The sequence below is a fragment of the Gopherus evgoodei genome, chromosome 1 (assembly GCF_007399415.2).
Source record: "Gopherus evgoodei ecotype Sinaloan lineage chromosome 1, rGopEvg1_v1.p, whole genome shotgun sequence".
Taxonomy (NCBI): domain Eukaryota; kingdom Metazoa; phylum Chordata; order Testudines; family Testudinidae; genus Gopherus; species Gopherus evgoodei.
Window position 1 is genome coordinate 217373117 of NC_044322.1, and position 19045 is coordinate 217392161.

At 44.2% G+C, this 19045-nt stretch overlaps 1 protein-coding gene across 4 annotated transcripts in view; it reads left to right on the forward strand.

The window, feature by feature from the left end:
• LOC115636421 (antigen WC1.1-like) overlaps nt 1-19045 on the forward strand; it is a 59937-nt gene that overhangs the window by 24198 nt on the left and 16694 nt on the right. For 3 of the 4 annotated variants that reach the window (XM_030536492.1, XM_030536497.1, XM_030536505.1), the window contains exons 4-8: nt 5437-5751; nt 6894-7208; nt 9955-10272; nt 15559-15873; nt 16357-16668. In XM_030536492.1, the coding sequence (XP_030392352.1) occupies nt 5437-5751; nt 6894-7208; nt 9955-10272; nt 15559-15873; nt 16357-16668 (1575 nt within the window). The remainder of the gene's footprint in view (nt 1-5436; nt 5752-6893; nt 7209-9954; nt 10273-15558; nt 15874-16356; nt 16669-19045) is intronic. The other variant, XM_030536512.1, reaches the window with a different exon arrangement.

Sequence of the window (19045 nt, forward strand, 5' to 3'; positions counted from 1 at the left end):
TTAGTTTCTGTGACATTCAGGGTGCAATCCTGACTAGTGAGAGGCCTAATAATGCCTCTCTGCAGTAGCTCCCACCTGGGCTGCTCACTAACAGCCTGCCAGCATGCAGGTAACAACCTGACTGTGTGTGTGTAACTGCAGACAACCAGCCACTTTTGGGTTACACTCTGGCTTTTAACAGCCTTCATATTTCTGCAAGGTGACCCCAATACACTCCCAGTCATGGATTTTCCCCAAAAATGTATGTTCTGTACTGTCAAGCCTTCTCTTGGACAGTCCAGAGATATTTGGTCCATTGTCTCTTTTAGGGATCAATACACAACAACTTGCCACCTTCTATGGAGTTACCCAGACAATTTAACTTAAACACACTGAAGTAGATTCAATTAAAGAAAAAACAAATTCATTAACTACAAAGAGATTTTAAGTGAGTACAGGTAATGAGGCATAAAAGCTAGAAATGATTACAAGAAAATAAAGAAAGAAACTCTTTGTAGTGCCTAATGTAACAAACTACACTTGATTCAAAATCAGGTCCTCACCACATACTTCTGATGGCATTACAGACCAAACTTTTCAGGTTAGAACCCCTCCCCCAAAGTTCAACGGCTGTTTGTTTTTCTTCTTAGGTACAAAGAGGGAGATGGACAGGAAGAGAGATACTCAGGGGTATTTGCCCTTCACTTATGTAGTTCAGCCCCCCTCATAAAATTCTGGCCAGCTGAGCAGAAGGAGACATGGAGTCTAGTGAGGAAAGAAGCTTCATGTTGTTTTTTTCACCTGTGTGTTCTGAGATGCAGATTTTGTCTCCTTTATTTTTTCCTCTGCTGTCTCAGGACTCTGCTTACAGCTTATATGTTAAATTGAGGTAACTGCACATCCCTTTGTTTAAGACTTACTTGACCAGTTGTGCCTAATTGGACCACAGGAATTTGAACATGTCCCTTTAACATCATACAGGGGGAGTTTCATAACTTCACACATAATCATGCTACACACATTTCACCATGGTATTATTGCCCAGCGAGTTATTAGTTTCAAAATGATACCTCAGAAGGCATATTTTATACAAAGATTATTACAGTAGAGTGTAGGGTGTGATTACAAGGGTGCATTTGGCCACAGTTTCCCTTTCCTGCAGTCCACAGTGTGTCTGCATAGTCTCACTCCTTATAACATTTTCTGATTTATCAGTATCTATCATAAAATGGAGTGATCAGAATTCACCAAATTCCTGTTGTGGTTGTGCAAGGATTGAGTAAAATTGCATAATTACATCTAGTATGGGAAGGGTCTCCTGTGCAATACACCGTCCGCTGGACATAGACATATTTTTTGAGTACACAATGTGACAGACAAAGACATTGGCACTTGATGTTGTACTAACTCATGTGGCCTTTCTCCTGAGGTATGGCCTTTTCTCTCCCTGACACTTACTATCACCAATATTTTGAGTGGTTTTCCCCCTCTCCTAGCATAGGTTGGGTCCTGGATTCTTTTTCTTGGTGCCTGGTGGCACCACTCAGATGACTGCTCACTGTACCAGGTACACAAGAGTGCTGTCCTTTGAGAAAATCAGCGCTAATACCACTACCTGGAAAGGAGTATAAAGCCCAGTGCACAGGAAACAATCAAGTAAATAAAACAAATCCCAGCAAAGGAAGGACACATAAAAAATAACAGCACAGCAGTGATGGTAACTTTATTGTGAACAGAAAACTAGGATCAAGGGAAGGAAAAGGTTAAGGTTAACTAATCTATATATAATATAACAGTAACATACCCATCTATGCCATGCCAAGAGTCCTACACCATTGTGATTATAGAGTTAACTCAACCAATTACCAACCCTACTCTACAGCTAATTTTCATGCAATAATTTAATTGGTTGTAATGAGTCAGTGATACAAGAGGGACAGCATAGATAGTGGGTTCCTTGGCCCAAATGCTGCTGTTCTTCAGAAGTTGATTTGCCACCCATACAACTCACCACAAACTCCCCAAGGAAACTGATACACCCAAAGAAATCAACACAGATTTCCTAGCACAACACAACCCACGCACAAATCAACACAACCACCTACAGAACACACAACAACATCAAACACACATAACTCCTCACCTTAGCACACACCCCTCATTCACCACCCACACAAATCAGTACAAATCTCCCAGCACAACATTCATACTCACCCACCCTCATTCATACTTACTATAAAACTAGTAACTTGAGTGGCAAAATTGCTGGTCATCTCTAGTAGTAAGTAAGCCTATTCTCCAGAATTTAACACTCATAAGTTCCTCCAAACCCCAGCTGTCTGCCTGGCACCTTCCCAAGGCAGACAGTATGGCTGAGTTTGTGAATCCTGGTATAGTGTGTTCACCACTGCAGCACTGGACAGTTCACACAAAAGTCCCTTTAACTTTTCTTCATCCCTGAATGGGGCAGAATTATGTCCTGGATCCAACCAGGCTTGCTATTCCCTGGTCTGGAATCCTCCTAAAGTCTCAGTTGGCTATCGATAGCCAGCCCTGGCCTGGATCTCTCTCTCCAGATGCTGGTGCTGCCTCTCTTTCAGCTTCCAAACTAAAACTCTGTGTAAAATCAGTCTGCCTCATCGCTGGGACTGTGCAGCTGTGGCTTGTCATAGGTTCAGTGGACTGCTCATCCAGATCCCTCATGCAGAAGCCTCCCTGTTGGCCTTGGCGAAGGTTTTTAGTTCCTTTTGTCCTGACCCCAAACTCCAAGCAGGCTGGGAATGGGGTCAGGGGGCTCTAGTAGCCATTAAGCTGTAGTCCTTTAGGATAAGGCTCTCCAGAGGCTGACTCCTGAACTCCAGGAGCTGACAACGGTAAGTGGGGGTTAAACTCAAATAAACACCTGCAGGACTCTGTGAGCTGCTAGTGCTGCTGCTAGGTGAGCAGGAAGCTGGCAGCTCAGTGATCTCCTGCCTGACGGGACCCTTTGCACAACTCATGCTCTAAAGCCAGACATGGGCAAAGCAGGAGCTGGTCCGGATCCCAGAAAGAGAAACAGGTGCGATGGATGGAAGAGGAGATTCAGGCTCCAGCAGCTCTGGTAGGCCAGGCTCAGATTCCAAAACACGACCTCTGTGCCGGCTAGAGCTGTAGGCGAGGGGTGGGACCAAAAATATCATTCTCTCCTCACAGCTGCAGTGGTACCAACTCTTGCCATTTTGTTTTGTGTCATAGTTTTAAAAGGAAGTTTCTAGTCTTTGTGGGTGGGTTGAAAAGTTTGAACAAGTGACCCCTAAAGGCTCAGAAACAAAAAGCAAAGCAGAAAAAAACCCATGTTCTATTTTCTAAAATCGCGGTGCCTTTCACTACATGTCTCTCTGCACATGCTATCACCTCGAGGATCTCATCTGCAAGAGCCCTGCCCCCTCCACATTTAGTCCCTGTTAGAGCCCAGAGTTGCACACCGTACATACTACCATAACTTAATAATAATAATAATAATAAATAATAATAAATAAATACATTTGCACCCTCAATTCACACTTGGGGAGAGGAGTGTTCTCGGTTTCCTAAAATAATGCCCATTCTTGCAATTAAAGTTTGCCTCCCCTGATGTTAGGCTCTGACCCATTCATATTGCCAAATCCTGAGGCTCTTACACATTTTTTCTTCTCAGTCTTTACTCTGGTAACATTTCTTTTGGCTTTAATACAAATTTGCCTTTGTTTTCAGTAAGGACTGAGCAAGAACAAAGTCAGGAGTTTAGGTTGTAGCTCATGGTGAAAGACGGCAAATTGACAGCCAAAGCATAATTATGAAGGTGTTGGTAGCAACTCCACAGTTGTTATTATTAGTTACTTGTATAGCTTCTTGAGGCCCCAGATGAGATCAGAGCACGATGTACTTGGCACTGTACAAATGCAAAGTAATAGTCAGTCTCTGCCTCACAGTCTGAATGGAAAAGACAGACAAAAACCAGAGGAAGAAGTTGAGGCCCATAAAGGTGAAATGAGTAGTCCAAGGTCAGACAGCAGGCTAGTGGCAGAGCTAACCTGGAGCATGGGGCCACAGAACAAAAGTGCAACCTCCCTGAGGGAATATCTCCAATGCAGAGTGCCCTTACATCAGGGACAGAGCCAGCTAGTTATTCACTACCACCGCCTCTGTATCAGCATTATTTAATCGCAGCAGCAGGAATAAGGCAGAAACAAGTTTTTACACAACAAATATGCTTCTATCTTACCTAAAGCTTAGCATATCCCTAAAAGCTTAGGCAGGTCCAGCTGCTTAAAAGTTAAGACCCATCCTCCAGGGCCTGTCTCTGTGCCAGTTTGCTCCCCTTGAGCAGTAACTTGACCACTTCCTCTGCCTACTCTTCAGGAACACTCTTTTTATCCATTTCAAAGCATTTTGTTCCAGTTTCCCACCTGGATCTCCCCCCACTTCACTAGCCAACAAGCTGATCGCAGCATGGACAGTATTAAAACTTCAAAGGTGTTGTCAGGTGTATAATCCTCTGAACATCAGTAAATGAGTTATCTAAAACACTGTCTATTTTCTTGTGGAAACAAACCACCCAGGTCTGATATAACCCTCAGGGTATGCATAGGCAGCAAAAAAGTGTATTCTTAACATGGGTTAGCTAGCCCCCATTAGTTAACTCTAATTAAAAATATCAGTGAAAACATGTCAATTTGCCTTTTAACTCAGGTTAGCAGCTCAAATTCAACCTCTGGCTGCCCTAGGCTTGATTTGAACTGCTAATCTGAGGCCAGGTCTATACTACGAGTATAACTACATCATTCATAGATGTGAAAAATCCACATCCCTGAGAGACCTAGTTATACCAACCTTAACCCTCCGTGTAGACAGTGCTATGTTGGTGGGAGAGCTTCTCCTGCTGATGTAGCTATCACCTCTTGTGGAGGTGACGTAACTAAGCTGACAGGAGAGCTCTCTCCCTTCAGCTCAGAGTGTCTTCATCAAAGTACTACAGCTGCATCGGTGCAGTTGTGCTGATGCAGCATTTGTAGTATAGACCTGCCCTGAGTTAAAAGCTGAACTGGTGTGTCCTCACTGCTATTTAACCCAAGTTAGCTAAACTGAATTAAGAACACACCTCTTCTTGTAGTACCCTTAGTAATTCTGTAGCAGACAACACAACAAACAAACAAGCAAAGCTTCATAAAATAACACAAGCCTCTCTCACATCCTTCACAATTAGTTAAAAACAAGTGACAGTAGCGTTCCTATCTAAACAGTGAGACAAAGGTCCATATTTCAAGAACAGATATTTAATTACAGGACTTAATTTTTTTAATGTACTCATATCTATAATCCATGATTTCTAAACATTGTTATGAAAAAGTCTGAAAAATATGTCTATCTACTGAAAGGTATAGTGGCGAGTATGGAGTGTAAATGTAACATTCACTGATGGATTAATTGACTCTCTAGGCTACTCACAGCCTCGGCTGGTGGGAGGAGACAATCCCTGCTCAGGACGTGTGGAAATAAGACATGGTGAAACATGGGCTACACTCTGTGATGCACATTTTGATTTCAAAGCTGCCAGTGTTATCTGTAATGAATTAGAGTGTGGAAGATCTTTATCTACCCCAGGAGGAGCTCACTTTGGAGAAGGACATGGGCTGATCTGGACTGAAGAGTTGCAGTGTGTGGGGAATGAGTCACACCTTGCGTACTGTCCCAGGATATCACATGTAAATCAGACGTGCTCACATGCAAATGATGCCAGTGCCATATGTTCACGTAAGAATTCAGCATGATGCCTTTAAAATCCCAGTGTTGTGTATTCTAGAGTAGGGTGCAACAATAAAACAATGTCAATCTGTAGGGAGCTGGGAAAATAGGTTGCCATCAGCTTCTGGTAAAACTCAAACAATAAGAAAGGGATCATTCACCCCTGACTTCCTGTACAGAAAGCTGGCTAGATTGTCAGGCTCAATGGGTAGTGATCAATGGCTCCATATCTAGTTGGCAGCTGGTATCAAGCGAATGCCCCAAGGGTTGGTCCTGGGGCCAGTTTTGTTCAATATATTCATTAATGATTTAGAGGATGGTATGGACTGCACCCTCAGCAAGTTTGCAGATGACACTAAACTGGGAGGAGATATGCTGGAGGGTAGGGATAGGATACAGAGGGACCTAGACAAATTAGAGGATTGGGCCAAAAGAAATCTGATGAGGTTCAACAAGGACAAGTGCCAAGAAGGCTAACGGCACTTTGGTCTGTATCAGTAGGGGCCTTGCCAACAGATCGAGGGACATGATAATTCCCCTCTATTCGACATTGGTGAGGCCTCATCTGGAGTACTGTGTCCAGTTTTGGGCCCCATGCTACAAGAAGAATGTGGAAAAATTGGAGAAAGTCCAACGTAGGGCAACGAAAATGATTAGGGGACTGCAGCACATGACTTATGAGTAGAGGCGGAGGGAATTGGGATAATTTAGTCTGCAGAAGAGATAAATGAGGGGGGATTTGATAGCTGCTTTCAACTACCTGAAAGGGAGTTCCAAAGAGGATGGCTCCAAACTCTTCTCAGTGGTTGCAGATGACAAAACAAGGAGTAATTATCTCAAGTTGCAATGGAGGAGGTTTAAGTTGACTATTGGGAAAAACTTTTTCACTAGGAGGATGGTGAAGCACTGGAATGGGTTACCTAGGGAGGTGGTGGAATCTCCTTCCTTAGAGGTTTTTAAGGTCAGGCTTGACAAAGCCTTGGCTGGGATGATTTAGTTGGGGATTGGCCCTGCTTTGAGCAGGAGGTTGGACTAAATGACCTCCTGAGGTCCCTTCTAAGCCTGATATTCTATGATTCTATGATTCTTAGCGATTTAGTATAAAATTGCTCCAAGTCTCCCTTTTTAAACTCCTTCTCCCTTCTCCCCAGGGCACACAGGGTTCCAGCTGGTGAACGGCAGCACAGTGTGCTCAGGGAGGGTGGAGATCAAGGTTCGTGATGCCTGGGGAACTGTCTGTGACTCACACTGGGATCTATCGGATGCCAACGTTCTCTGTCATCAGCTCAACTGTGGGTTTGCAGTATCAGCTCCAGGAGGAGGGCATTTTGGGAAAGGAACAGGCTTTGTCTGGACAGACACATTTCACTGTAAAGGGACTGAATCCCATTTGGACCATTGCCCTGTGACTGCCCTGGGGGCCTCTCAGTGCTCACACGACAATGATGCTAGTGTGATTTGCTCAGGTAAGTGCAGCAGAAATGCTGGATTAATGACACCTGCCGCTCAGTGTCCAACACTGCCCTCCAGTGCACAGGGAGAGGAAGAATGATCTAGGATCAAGGATTATGCAATGAAATAGAAATCTCTGTATTGCCAAGTTCAGCAACATTGCCTACTAGACTATTTATCATGGAAGATACTAAGACTGAACAAGAAGAATAGGAACATTGGCCTCCAACAGAAAGGAGCAGCTAGGACAGAGCTAGAATTCACGAGACTGGTACAGAGAGTGCCCCAGTGGCTGCCTCACTGTACTGGGTAAGATGATTTCAGCCCCAGCTGCAGGAGCTCTCACCCTCATCTACCTGTCCCCTGCCCAGAAAATAGTTCTGTCCCGACCCAGCCACCCATCAGTCTGTTCCCTCCCAGGTGCCAGCCTTCAGGTCAGTCCCCCAGCCTCAACTCTGCTCCTCTTCGTGATGCGGAGTGAATCATCTAGTCCAATCCCCTGCTAAAAGCAGGACCAAAACCAACTAAATCCTCCCAGCCAGGGTTTTGTCAAGCCAGGTCTTAAAAACCTCTAAGGAAGGAGATTCCACTACCTCCCTAGGTAACCCATTCCAGTGCGTCACCACCCTCCTAGTGAAATAGTGTTTCCTTATATCCAACCTAAACCACTCCCACTGCAAGTTGAGACCATTGCTTCTTGTTCTGTCAAGAAACAAAGCAATGAAACATTAAATGATTTTTAGACTGGTGAACCCCTTTGGACTTTAAGGTGCACCTTCAACTGGTTTTCTTTAAATTAGACAGTGAAAATGGTCCTTTACCACAGATTGAATGGGCAACGTAGAAGCCAATACTCCTTTATTAGGATAAGTTAGGAGGGTGGCCAAAATTATAAAAGAAACTCAGTCCCAACCGTAAGCATGCAGTGGCTGCCACCGCACCATATTTTGGATCTATTAATTCATTTCTTTGTGTTAAAATCAAGACTAACAAACAAAACAAACTATATGGGACCATGTACTAGAGTTTCCCCATCATTAAGAGTGTGTCTCTCGCCAACTCTTTCTCTCTCTTCTATTTCTAGAGATTTTGGCATAAAGACTCACTGGTCACTGATCTCCAGAGCACCTTGGGTTGTTTCCTTAATCACCACAAGCCATTAACGTCCCTTGGCCAAACTCCCTTAGATCAGTCACAACACCCATTTACCTACTCAGGTGCCATTCTCTGTCTTCAAGGTATTTAAGTCTCACTGAGACCATAGACCTGATTCTCAGTCACTCCATTCCTGCACTTTGGTGGCAGGGAAGGCAGATTTAAGCCACATTTACATTCTTTATTCTGGTGCCATGTAGGGCCTTGCCCAGACCCTGGTGTAACTAAGAGCAGATTCAGGGCTGTTCTAAGTTGTACTTTTCTCCCCATAGTCTACAAGAGAGAATAGCTGTATTGTTGTGCATTGTGGGCATACTGTGGGCGCACTCTGCTTAAACTGTGAGGATTGTCGAGGAACCCAGGGCACCTAGTGGCCTCTTGCCTCTAGCAAGAGGTTGCCTTGCCCATGGTGGATGGGTGTTAGATCCCTAACACCAGCCTGTTAGTCACTCAAACACTGTCTTCTAGGCTATGTCAGCCATGTCTTTGCCTTGCAGATTAACAAGAGATGCATCCTAGTCTCCAAGTCCCTTTGAATCATTCCCCTGGGATATCCAGCCCCTGACACTGACTACTCATAGAAGTCCCAGATTCCCCAAAAGTGCAATGTGTCCCAGGTTACTGGTTTTAATGTAAACTCCTGTATAACACACAGCACTTGTAAGCACTTATAATAAAACAGGAGAAAATGTATTTAAGAAAGAAATTTCACTAAAAACAAGAGAGAGTGATGAAAACAAATGGTTACAATAGAAAACAAAATCATAAAACACAACCTAAGGCCTACACTTATCAACAGTTACCTTTCCTATCTAAAAAATAGGTTTTCCGGAAAAGTTAAGTCTGTTGCAGTGCTATCTGGCTTCACAGGAATCAGGATCCAAACTTGAACAAACACACCCCTGCTCCAAAAAGTATCTCCTCAGTGACAGGATCCAGAATGCCTCTCCCACTCTGTGTTATACTGAACCAGTCTTTTGTCTGTATTGATAGGCAGGATGATTCCCTGCTGTTGTATTGTTCCTTTTTTTTACCTCTGTATTGGTTTTGATTGTTTGCAGTTGTCTCTGATAGTTTTCCATTGATAGTCTGGCAATGGAGCAATTGAGCCTTGCATTACCTCACCGGCTAACCAGGGAGGGGTGACAGCTCCTGCCTGCTTGAATGGGCTGTCACTGAGACCTGTTAGCTATGGTGACTAACTTTTACTGACAGTCTGTAAAGTCTACATTCAATATAACTTCCATGATTTCTTAAATGTTACCTGCACATACATCTCATAATGGTTCTGAGTCATGATAAGTTACGAGCTTTCTGTAGATATTTAGCTGTTACCCCTTATGGATAAATTCCCTACAGGATGTATGTTCGGTATAGTGAGTTTGTCAGGTCTGAGGACAGAATTTCAAAGGACTGGGGAGCCTTTGCCAAGGGATCTCTGTGTCTCACACACCACTGCCATACATGATCACTACCTCCTTGTGACACATGCAGATGCCTGTATCAATGCAATGATTTGAATATGGGTCATTTAATTCACTGAGCTACTATAATTTGTATTGTTCCTAACGAGCACAGTCTATTACCCATCTCTCCTGAGCCCAGGTCATTCGGAATCACTCAGACTGCTGAGTGGAGAGAGCCGGTGCGATGGGAGAGTTGAGATTTCCCTCCATGGTGTGTGGGGCAGAGTGCTGGATGACCAGTGGGACATGAACGATGCCAGTGTGGTGTGCAGGCAGCTCCAGTGCGGAGTTGCTGAGAAAGCTTATAACCCCCCCAAGTCTGGGCGAGGAACGGGCCCTGTGGAGCTGAGAAGTGTCCAGTGTGCAGGAAATGAGACTCGTCTGACTCTCTGCAACATCTCCGTATTTGAGACAGCCCAGGCAGGAATTACTGAGGATGTCGGTGTCGTTTGCTCAGGTGACTTACTGTAAACATTTTACAAACAGCGTACCCTTGTCCAATAGGAATATGACCCACCCCGGGGCCTTCCTCCACCCTACCTTGTGTGAGATCTCAAACAGACATGGATTTGAGGTTCATATTATGGACCATCTCCAGTCAAAGTATGTGTTTTACATGCAGAAACGAGTATAACTACATTAGCAATCAAGTGCAGATGCAAATCAGCAAATCAGCAATTCTGCACAATCCAGCCTGTGCACTGAATGAGGCAGAAGGTCTGTGAAAAGGATAGTATGTGATCACATACTCCACATCTGTATCATAATACACACGCACAAAGAGCCCATATTAAGGTTGAATTAGCAAACGTAAATCTATATCCTAACTTTTGACAACTTGAATCTGCAACCCAAATAATGTTTTTTTAAATGTAGTTTTATGTGAAATTTCCTATGAAAAAGAGAAAGGTAAAACCAAATTCTATTATATGCACCCTACCACTCACCTCCCCCTGTGACTCCTCAGTGGGGTTTGACCCCTACTTCATACCTTTGGAACTGGAGCCCAGATTGCTGCTACTATTTAACCTGCAGAACTAACAATATTAGGTAGCAGCAGGAGAAGGCTGTTATCCAAGAGTAGGGATGGGTTGCTGGGTCTGCATGATGGTTGTGGGGAAATCCAGCCCTATCTGGCTCTCTCTCCCTCACCTCCAAAATTGGGGGAACTCCCATTCCATATATTACCCCAGTTTGTGTGATTTTTCTGTTGGACCAGTGCTGAGCAAGCAGGATGGCTGGGGGAAATCCACTCTGTGTCTCTTTTAGTCCATAGCCAGGTTCTTGGGCTTCTAGTCCCATGTTCTGCCCTCAGAGTTTGGGGTGTGGTGGTAAATGAGCCACTGAGGCCAAGTGCTGGGTTCGGGGATTTACAGAGGAGTGGGCAGGAATCCAGTCCTACTCTCTTCCCCTTCTACAGCTGCTCTGGTAACTCTATGCTGGTCACAGTACAGTGAATGCTGCTAGTGTTGCTTTGATGTTAGTTATTAGAGGGGTAGCCGTGTTAATCTGGATCTGTAAAAGCAGCAAAGAGTCCTGTGGCACCTTATTGACTAACAGACATTTTGGAGCACGAGCTTTCGAAGGATGAATACCCACTTCGTCAGATGCATGTAGTGGAAATTTCCTGGGGCAGGTATATATATGCAGGCTTGTGTGAGATCTCAAACAGACATGGATTTGAGGTTCATATTATGGCTTGCCTGCATATATCTACCTGCCCCTGGAAATTTCCACTAGATGCATCTGACGAAGTGGGTATTCACCCACGAAAGCTCGTGCTCCAAAACGTCTGTTAGTCTATAAGGTGCCACAGGACTCTTTGCTGCTTTTGATGTTAGTGTTAGCCTGACATGGGAAGGGTCAGTGATTTTGACAGGCTGCCAACATTTTCCTGAGGAACTCAAATGAGAGAAGGGAAATGGCAATTTGAACACTGTATATCTTATCCAAAGCTGAATAGAGTTTCATGGGACAAAGAAAAGGCAGTGCTGTAGCCACAGGAGATTCCCTCTGCTGAATAGTCAAGACCTGTTGCAAACAATAGAAATGTGAGAGCTCAAAGAAAGATCACTAAAGCCCGGACCCACAAAGGGAAATAGGCATTGCAAAACATATCTTTTAAGAGCTTAGAAAATCACAAGAATGACGTGATTTACAACATCTGAGTTAGGCACCCTATACAGTGAGCGGGAATGAGATAGACGCCTTAGAATGGGACTCACAAAAGCCAGCTCACTAGGCAGGGAGCCTTGTAAACTAATCAATGGGAGAAGCTAGTGAGAGGGGTGTGTCCTAAACTCTATCCCTCCCACAGAGACAGGCACCTACACAGCAATTAAACATCTGTGATTGGTCCAGGTCAGGTGTTGCAAGGATACCAGAGCCTGGGCCTCAAGCCAAGCCCAAAGGTCTACACAGGAATTTTTAGCCCTGAAGCCTGAGCCCCATGAGCCTGAGTCAGCTGACCCAGGCCAGCTGCAGCCATGTCACAAATCTTTTATTCCAGTGTGGATGTACCCTAAGTCTGAGCTGCAGGGAGGCACCAGTCTCAGATTGTGCTCCAGGAACTGGGGGAAGAGAGGCATTTCTGTGCCTAATTCTGGTCCAGAGTCCGATCTGGTAGACATGCTCAGAGGACACCTAACTCAATGAACAGCAAAAGGGAGCGTGAGGAGGAAGGAAACAGAAAAGCAGAGTGCCACTTTTATCCCAATAGTTAACACACTCACCTAGGATGTGGGAAATCCCCAGTTCAAGTCCCCTCTTTCCCTGATGAGGAGGAGGGATTTGAACAGAGACCACCTGCCTCTAGGATGAGCATGCTAGGCAATAGAATGAGTCTTTCTCAGCCCATTTATATTTATTTAATTAAAGTGGAACAATGTCAATGAGAGAGAGACCCACATCGGGATGTCTCATAGCCCACCGATGAAAGCCCTGTCCTGAGTGGCAGTAGATCCCTGGAAATAGATAACTTTAATTCTGCCCTGTAATTACAGGGCAAGAGAAGGAGGGATAGCTCAGTGATTTGAGTATTGCCTTGCTAAGCCTAGGCTTGAGGGGGCCACTTAGGGAACTGAGGTAAAAATCTGTCTGAGGATTGGTCTTGCTTTGAGCAAGGCGTTAGACTAGATGATCTCCTGAGGTTCCTTCCATCCCCAATATTTTATGACACCACATAATAACTTCCATTTATGGTTAATTCATAATGGTATTTGCTGTCCCAAAGTAGATTAAACAGATTTCATATTTTCCCCTCATGGTGTCAAGGGAGTAGCATCAGGCAGGGGTGTTCACGGGTGTGCTTCTCAGAACTCAAGTGAGTCAGAAACCAGAAATCCCATTCCACAGGAAACTGGGAAATTTTGATTTTTTCCCTCCAAATTAAAATTAAAATTTGAAATTTCATACAAGCAAAAATTCCAAAATTTTGTTTCAGAAAAATTAAAACATTCTGTTTTGACCCCATTGTCTTGACTTTTATGTTTATTATAATTGTAATATTACATAATGGAACATAAAAGTAGAAATGATAAAGCATAAATGAATCATTTCAGCATTATCAAAACAATAGATTTTGATAATTTTGATTTAAAACCGAAAAAAATCAATACAATTGTTGCAATTTTGTCAAATCATCATTTTCCAATGGAAAATGTTTCTGTCTGAAAAATTCAACTAGTTCTTCTCAGAACCATACTGGGAACAACTCTCCTCTCCTGGCTCTCTGATATGATGCCTCTATGCATGCAGCCAAGAGTAGACAGCTTACTTTCTTGCGGTTATATCACATTGCACACATGGGTGGCTGGTGATCTGGCCGTTGGGGAGAGGCTAGCCCCCAGCCTCTCCCATTGTGCCCAAAGCCCCTTTCTCCCTCCCCTTGTGCCTAAGGCCCTGCCTCTTCTCTTCTACCCCATCACCCCTAGGAGCCCAGAGCATCCCTCCATGACCTCCAGCCCTAGGGCCAGGGAGCGGAGGGGCAAGGTTGCAGCCTCAGTGCTCCAGACAGCCAAGTGGTGTGGCTGCAGCACCTCCAGGCAGCCAGTCCCATAGTGCCAGGCTGTGTGGCTGCAGCGCCCTCAGCCCCAGTGCACTGGGCAGTGCGGCCCCAGCACCAGCCAGCCAGCTTGGGACAGCCAGGGCAGAGCACTGCGAACCGCAGGAGGGAGTCTGGCCTGGAGGTGGAGTGTGGGCAGAACCACGCTAGACTGTTTGGGGAGGCACAGCCTCCCCCTGCCTTTGATACTTGCTGCCTATGATTGCAGACTCATATCTTTTCTATTTTCCTTTCTTGCCACTAGTTCTCTTTCACTTTTGCTCCTTCTCAGCTGATCCCAGTGATAATACGTGCTTCATAATATTTTTCCTCAAACATATTCACTTCCATTTTCCTGAACTGAATCTCATTTTGATTTCCTTATCCAAGGGCCATATAGCAAGGGTGGCTAAACATACTGGCCCACTAAGCCACTGTACGATGGGCTTCAGAAGTTCGAGAGCCAGAGCGCACCTGTCGGGAGCCAGGGCTTGCGACTTCAGTCCCACTGCTGCAGAAGCTCTGAGCCTTGGCAGGTGCACCCCACAAGGCTGAGGTCCCGAGACCCGTCTCCCTGCTGGACAGAAGCTCCTACCCCACCACTGCACTGCAAGGCAGAGGTCCTGAGCTCCCCGCCCCGCTTGGTCTGGTAGGCAGAGAAGGGAGGGTAGAAGGGGCTTGTGAGCCATAATTTAAGAGTAAAAGAGCTTCATTTGTCTTGTGAGTCACAGTTTGGCCACCCCTGCCATATAGTGTCATCAGGATATAAGCACAATTCCCCTTTGACTTTAGTGTGGGTTTATACTTAAAAGTTAATAGTATAGAATGGGGCTTTATATTTTTGCTTATGATTTGCCACTTTTCAGTGTTCACAGTCTCTCTCGGTTTTGTATAATCTGAGACTTTCATTATACATAACACAGTGCCATTTTATCATTGCATTTTGTTTTCAGCCCTGCAGCGATCACATCCTAGCCAAAATCATATCTAAGTCAGAATGCTGAATGCTGAAAGCTTGATTTTGTGAGAAACTTTATCATATGCTTTACTAAAATGAAGAATTATTACATCAATTGTATTCTTATCATCCATTGATGTGATAGCTATTAAAAAGCAGTATAAGGTACTTAGCATGACTTGTTTCTTCATAAAGTTCAGCTGTAAATGGCTTATGGTTACATTGGATTCAGGATAGGAATACAAATTACAGGACTGTAGTAATCAGATCACTTGTCTTTCTTACATAATTGTTAAAATAAATTGGTGCCATATTTGCTTTCCTCTAATCTGCTATTACCTCCTAATTCTTCAGCATTTACAAACATAATTATTAGTACTTAAGGAAACTTGTGAGCTAATAATTCCTCGAATGCCCTCTAAGCTTATTTTCAAATACATGTTTGAAAAGATGTGTGTTTTAAAGGCACAACTGATTCTGCAAATCCACAAACTCTCAGCTAGTTCTTTCTCCTAGGAGAAAGCATTCGGGATTAAACCTTATTCCCTTCTGCACTTTTAAGATCTCTTTTCCATGCCTTAATCACTTTCTAACTCTGCAGACTTCTCTTTATGTTTCTTGTTAAAGATAGACTTTTAAAAGCATTTGACTATTTCATCTATTGGAGCAGTGTCAATGATTTGTGTGGAAGCTGTTCAGTTATCATTATATTACATATTACCCATTGGGATTCATCCTTGTAGGGAGCAGGCAGATCAGGCTGGCGAATGGGCCAGGTCGCTGTGCCGGGAGAGTGGAGATTTATTACAATGGCACTTGGGGAACAGTCTGTGATGATTCCTGGGACCTTCCAGACTCCAGTGTTGTTTGCAATCAACTGGGATGTGGACACGCCATCGATGCAACTGTCTCTGCTCATTATGGGCAAGGATCTGGGCAGATCTGGCTGGATGATGTGAACTGCTCTGGGAATGAATCTGATCTCTGGGACTGTCCTTCCAGGGGCTGGGACCAGCACAACTGCAGACATAAAGAGGACGCAGGAGTTCTCTGCTCAGGTCTGTTCTGTGAATGATCTCAGGAGTTTCGTTACCAGGGGATTTAATGAAGTATATGGGGGTTTGAGGAGAGAGATGAGGAGAACAGAAAGTTTATCTCTCTTTCCTTTTCTCTGTCTGTCTTTCTTCCTGATCTATCCACCTGAAATGGTCACCATTAAAAAGTCTATACTGACAACAGTTAATATCAAGGGGTACTGGAAATATTGCATTATTACCTTAGCTTTAGAACATGTATTAAATTCTGGATCTTGGGTAACACTGTGTGTAACTGTTGGTGAATGGTGTATTTTAAATAACAATTCCATTGTTAATATGTCTGTCACTGGTCTCCAGAAAAGTCTCTCTGACTCGTGAAATTTATCTTGCTTCTGTAGAAGAAGAATATGCAGGTTTGGTAGCAATCTCAGGGATTCAGCCTTGAAACCACATTGTGTTTCAGAATCCGAAAATGTCACAGCCAACTTCTGCATTTCCTTCTAGAGTTCACAGATCTGAGGCTGGTGAGCAACAGTGACTGTGCTGGGCTGCTGGAAGTTTTCTACAATGGGACATGGGGCAGTGTTTGCCACAGTCCTATGGATGCAGCCACCAGGGCACTTATATGCAAACATTTGGACTGTGGAGACAGTGGGATTCTTGAAAAAGACTTTACATATGGAATAGGCTCTGGCCCGACTTGGGTGGATGGTATTCGGTGCGATAAGCAGCACAGTTCCCTGTGGGAATGCCCATCAGATCCATGGAATCAGCAGTCATGTAACAGAGGACAAGAAACCCACATCTCTTGTGAAGGTAAATAGTAAACTATTTGTACTATATAAACACTCAAACCACAAGTCTAACTTACTGACAGGTTTTGATATAATTATGGTATTTTATATTTTCACTATATTTTATGAAATACATAGTTATATTCTTTTAACATACTCAGCAATGGCACAAACTTGTTTTCAGTTTCTGAGGTTATAGAGATAGGAATGTAGTCTGTTAATAACAAACATGGAAATCAATTATTAAAAAATTCACATTACGCAGAATGATCAGTTGTGACCTAATCCAACACCCAGTGAAGTAATCAAATTGTAGATTTTAAGGTCCGAAGAGCCTGCTAAAATAATTGAATCTGGCAGGCCATAGAGAATTAACCAGTAATTTCTGCATCTAGCCTATACATTCTGGTTTAGCTACAGCATGTCTTTTAGAAAAACCTCTCATCCTGAATTAAAGACTTCAAGTAATGGAGAATCCACCACAACCTGTGGTAAAATGTTTCAATGGTTAATTATGGTGACTGTTAAAAAAACTGTTCTGAATTTGTCCAGCTTCCCCTTGCAGCCGCTGGATCGTGTTAGGCTTTTGTGTACTATATAAAAAAGCTATCTGCTCTCAGAAATCTTCTCGTGTAGGTACGTAAACACTATTAACAAATAAAGCCCTTCACTGCCAAAGTGAGTAGGCAGTGTTTCATACTCCACTTCAGAGCTGCAAAAACTGGGATCAGAATCTTGCTGTCTGCTGTGGCAAACTCAAGTGTCACCCATACAAGAACACTGCTTTCCGGAAAGCATTATTGACCCCATTTTATAGATAGAGACCAGACATAAAAACTGTCTCAAGGAGTCTGTAGTATAACAAGGCACTGACGGCAAATCACTTGCAAATCTAGGCCAATGTCTTAACCTCAAGACCACCTTTTTCACCTGTTGACTTCCATGGGTATTGGATCCATCCCCTAGTGAGATCCAGTAAATGTTATCCACTAAATACTCCTAGGGGAATTCTGCACCACGGCGCAATGCAGAATTTTGCAGAAATGAACGTTATGCATACAGCATTGGCTTTCCCCCCACAGAAATGGGTTGCAGTGCTGCTGGCCACCACTAGAGACCACTGGACACAGCAAAGCCCAGCTCGCACATAGAAGACACTACTGGGGGGAGGGGAAGGGAGCTAGAGGGTTCCCAGGAACTGCAGTTCCCAGCACATTCTGAGGGAAGAAGACGTCAGCACACAGGAAACTCCACACAATCCTGGGACTGAGCATCAGGCTCTTTCTCCCTTTGGATCCCTGGCTTTGAGGGGTAGGGAGGAGCAGGTGTCTGGGCTGTGTGGGGGCATGGCTGAGCTCTGGGGGGAGAGAGCATGTATCTTGGCAAGGGGGGCCACCGAAGCTGGGCTTGGGGAGGGAGAAGGTCTGGGTATCTGGGCCAGGAGACCCCTGCGGCTGGGCTCTGAGTGGGAAGGGGTTTGGGTGTACTGGCTGGGGGAAGGCTGTGGCTGGCCCGGGGGAGAGAGGTTGTGGATGTCTAACCTCCCAGCTAATGTCTAGGGGGCGGCGAGGGGGCAGAGAAACAGAAACTGGGTTGTCATAGGGGTTTCTTTAACTCACTGCTCCTGGGGGAATATTTGTGTGTCTGTATTGTTACAAACATACTTGCTGACAGATATTTTGAAATAAATTACCAAAATAATTGAAACTGGCATGATTATATAGTGTTATTTTGAAAAATAAAATTTTGCAGAATTTTAAAATATTGTGCACAGAATTTTTAATATTTTGGTTCAGAATTCCCTCAGGAGTAGACTGAAGAACAGTAGTAGAGTGGTTTTATGGTTAAAAATCTTCCTGGGAATAATGATCAGAGGTCTGGGCTGTGAAGTCCCTCGACAGGTCCGTGTCTGAAGCATTATTTACATTACTGTAACACCTAAAGTCCCCAAGGCCTCAATGCACCGGGCATTGTAAAAACACAGACTGAGAAAGGCACTGCCATAAGAAGTTTACAGCCGAGACAGACAAGGCAGGTGGGAGGAGATGCAGAGGGACATGGAGATGAAGTAACTTGCCCAAGGTCACACAGCAGATTGAGGGCAGGGGCAAAGATAGAAGACAGGTCTTCTAAGTCCTAATCTAGTGCTATAACCAGTATCAATACACTGCCTCTCAGTGTGGGAAGGTACAGACCTGTAACTCCTATATAGGCTATTCTTAATATTAACAATCCTCTTCTGTTGGTTCCTGCAGGGTGAGGGTGCATTTCAATTCATATGTCTGTTTATATTCCATTCACCTTTCAGGGGATTCAATGATGTTGTCTGAGTGGGGAACTGGAGTAAATTCCAAGCTGGTCTACACTACAAAATTATGCCGACCCTGCTAATTTGCACC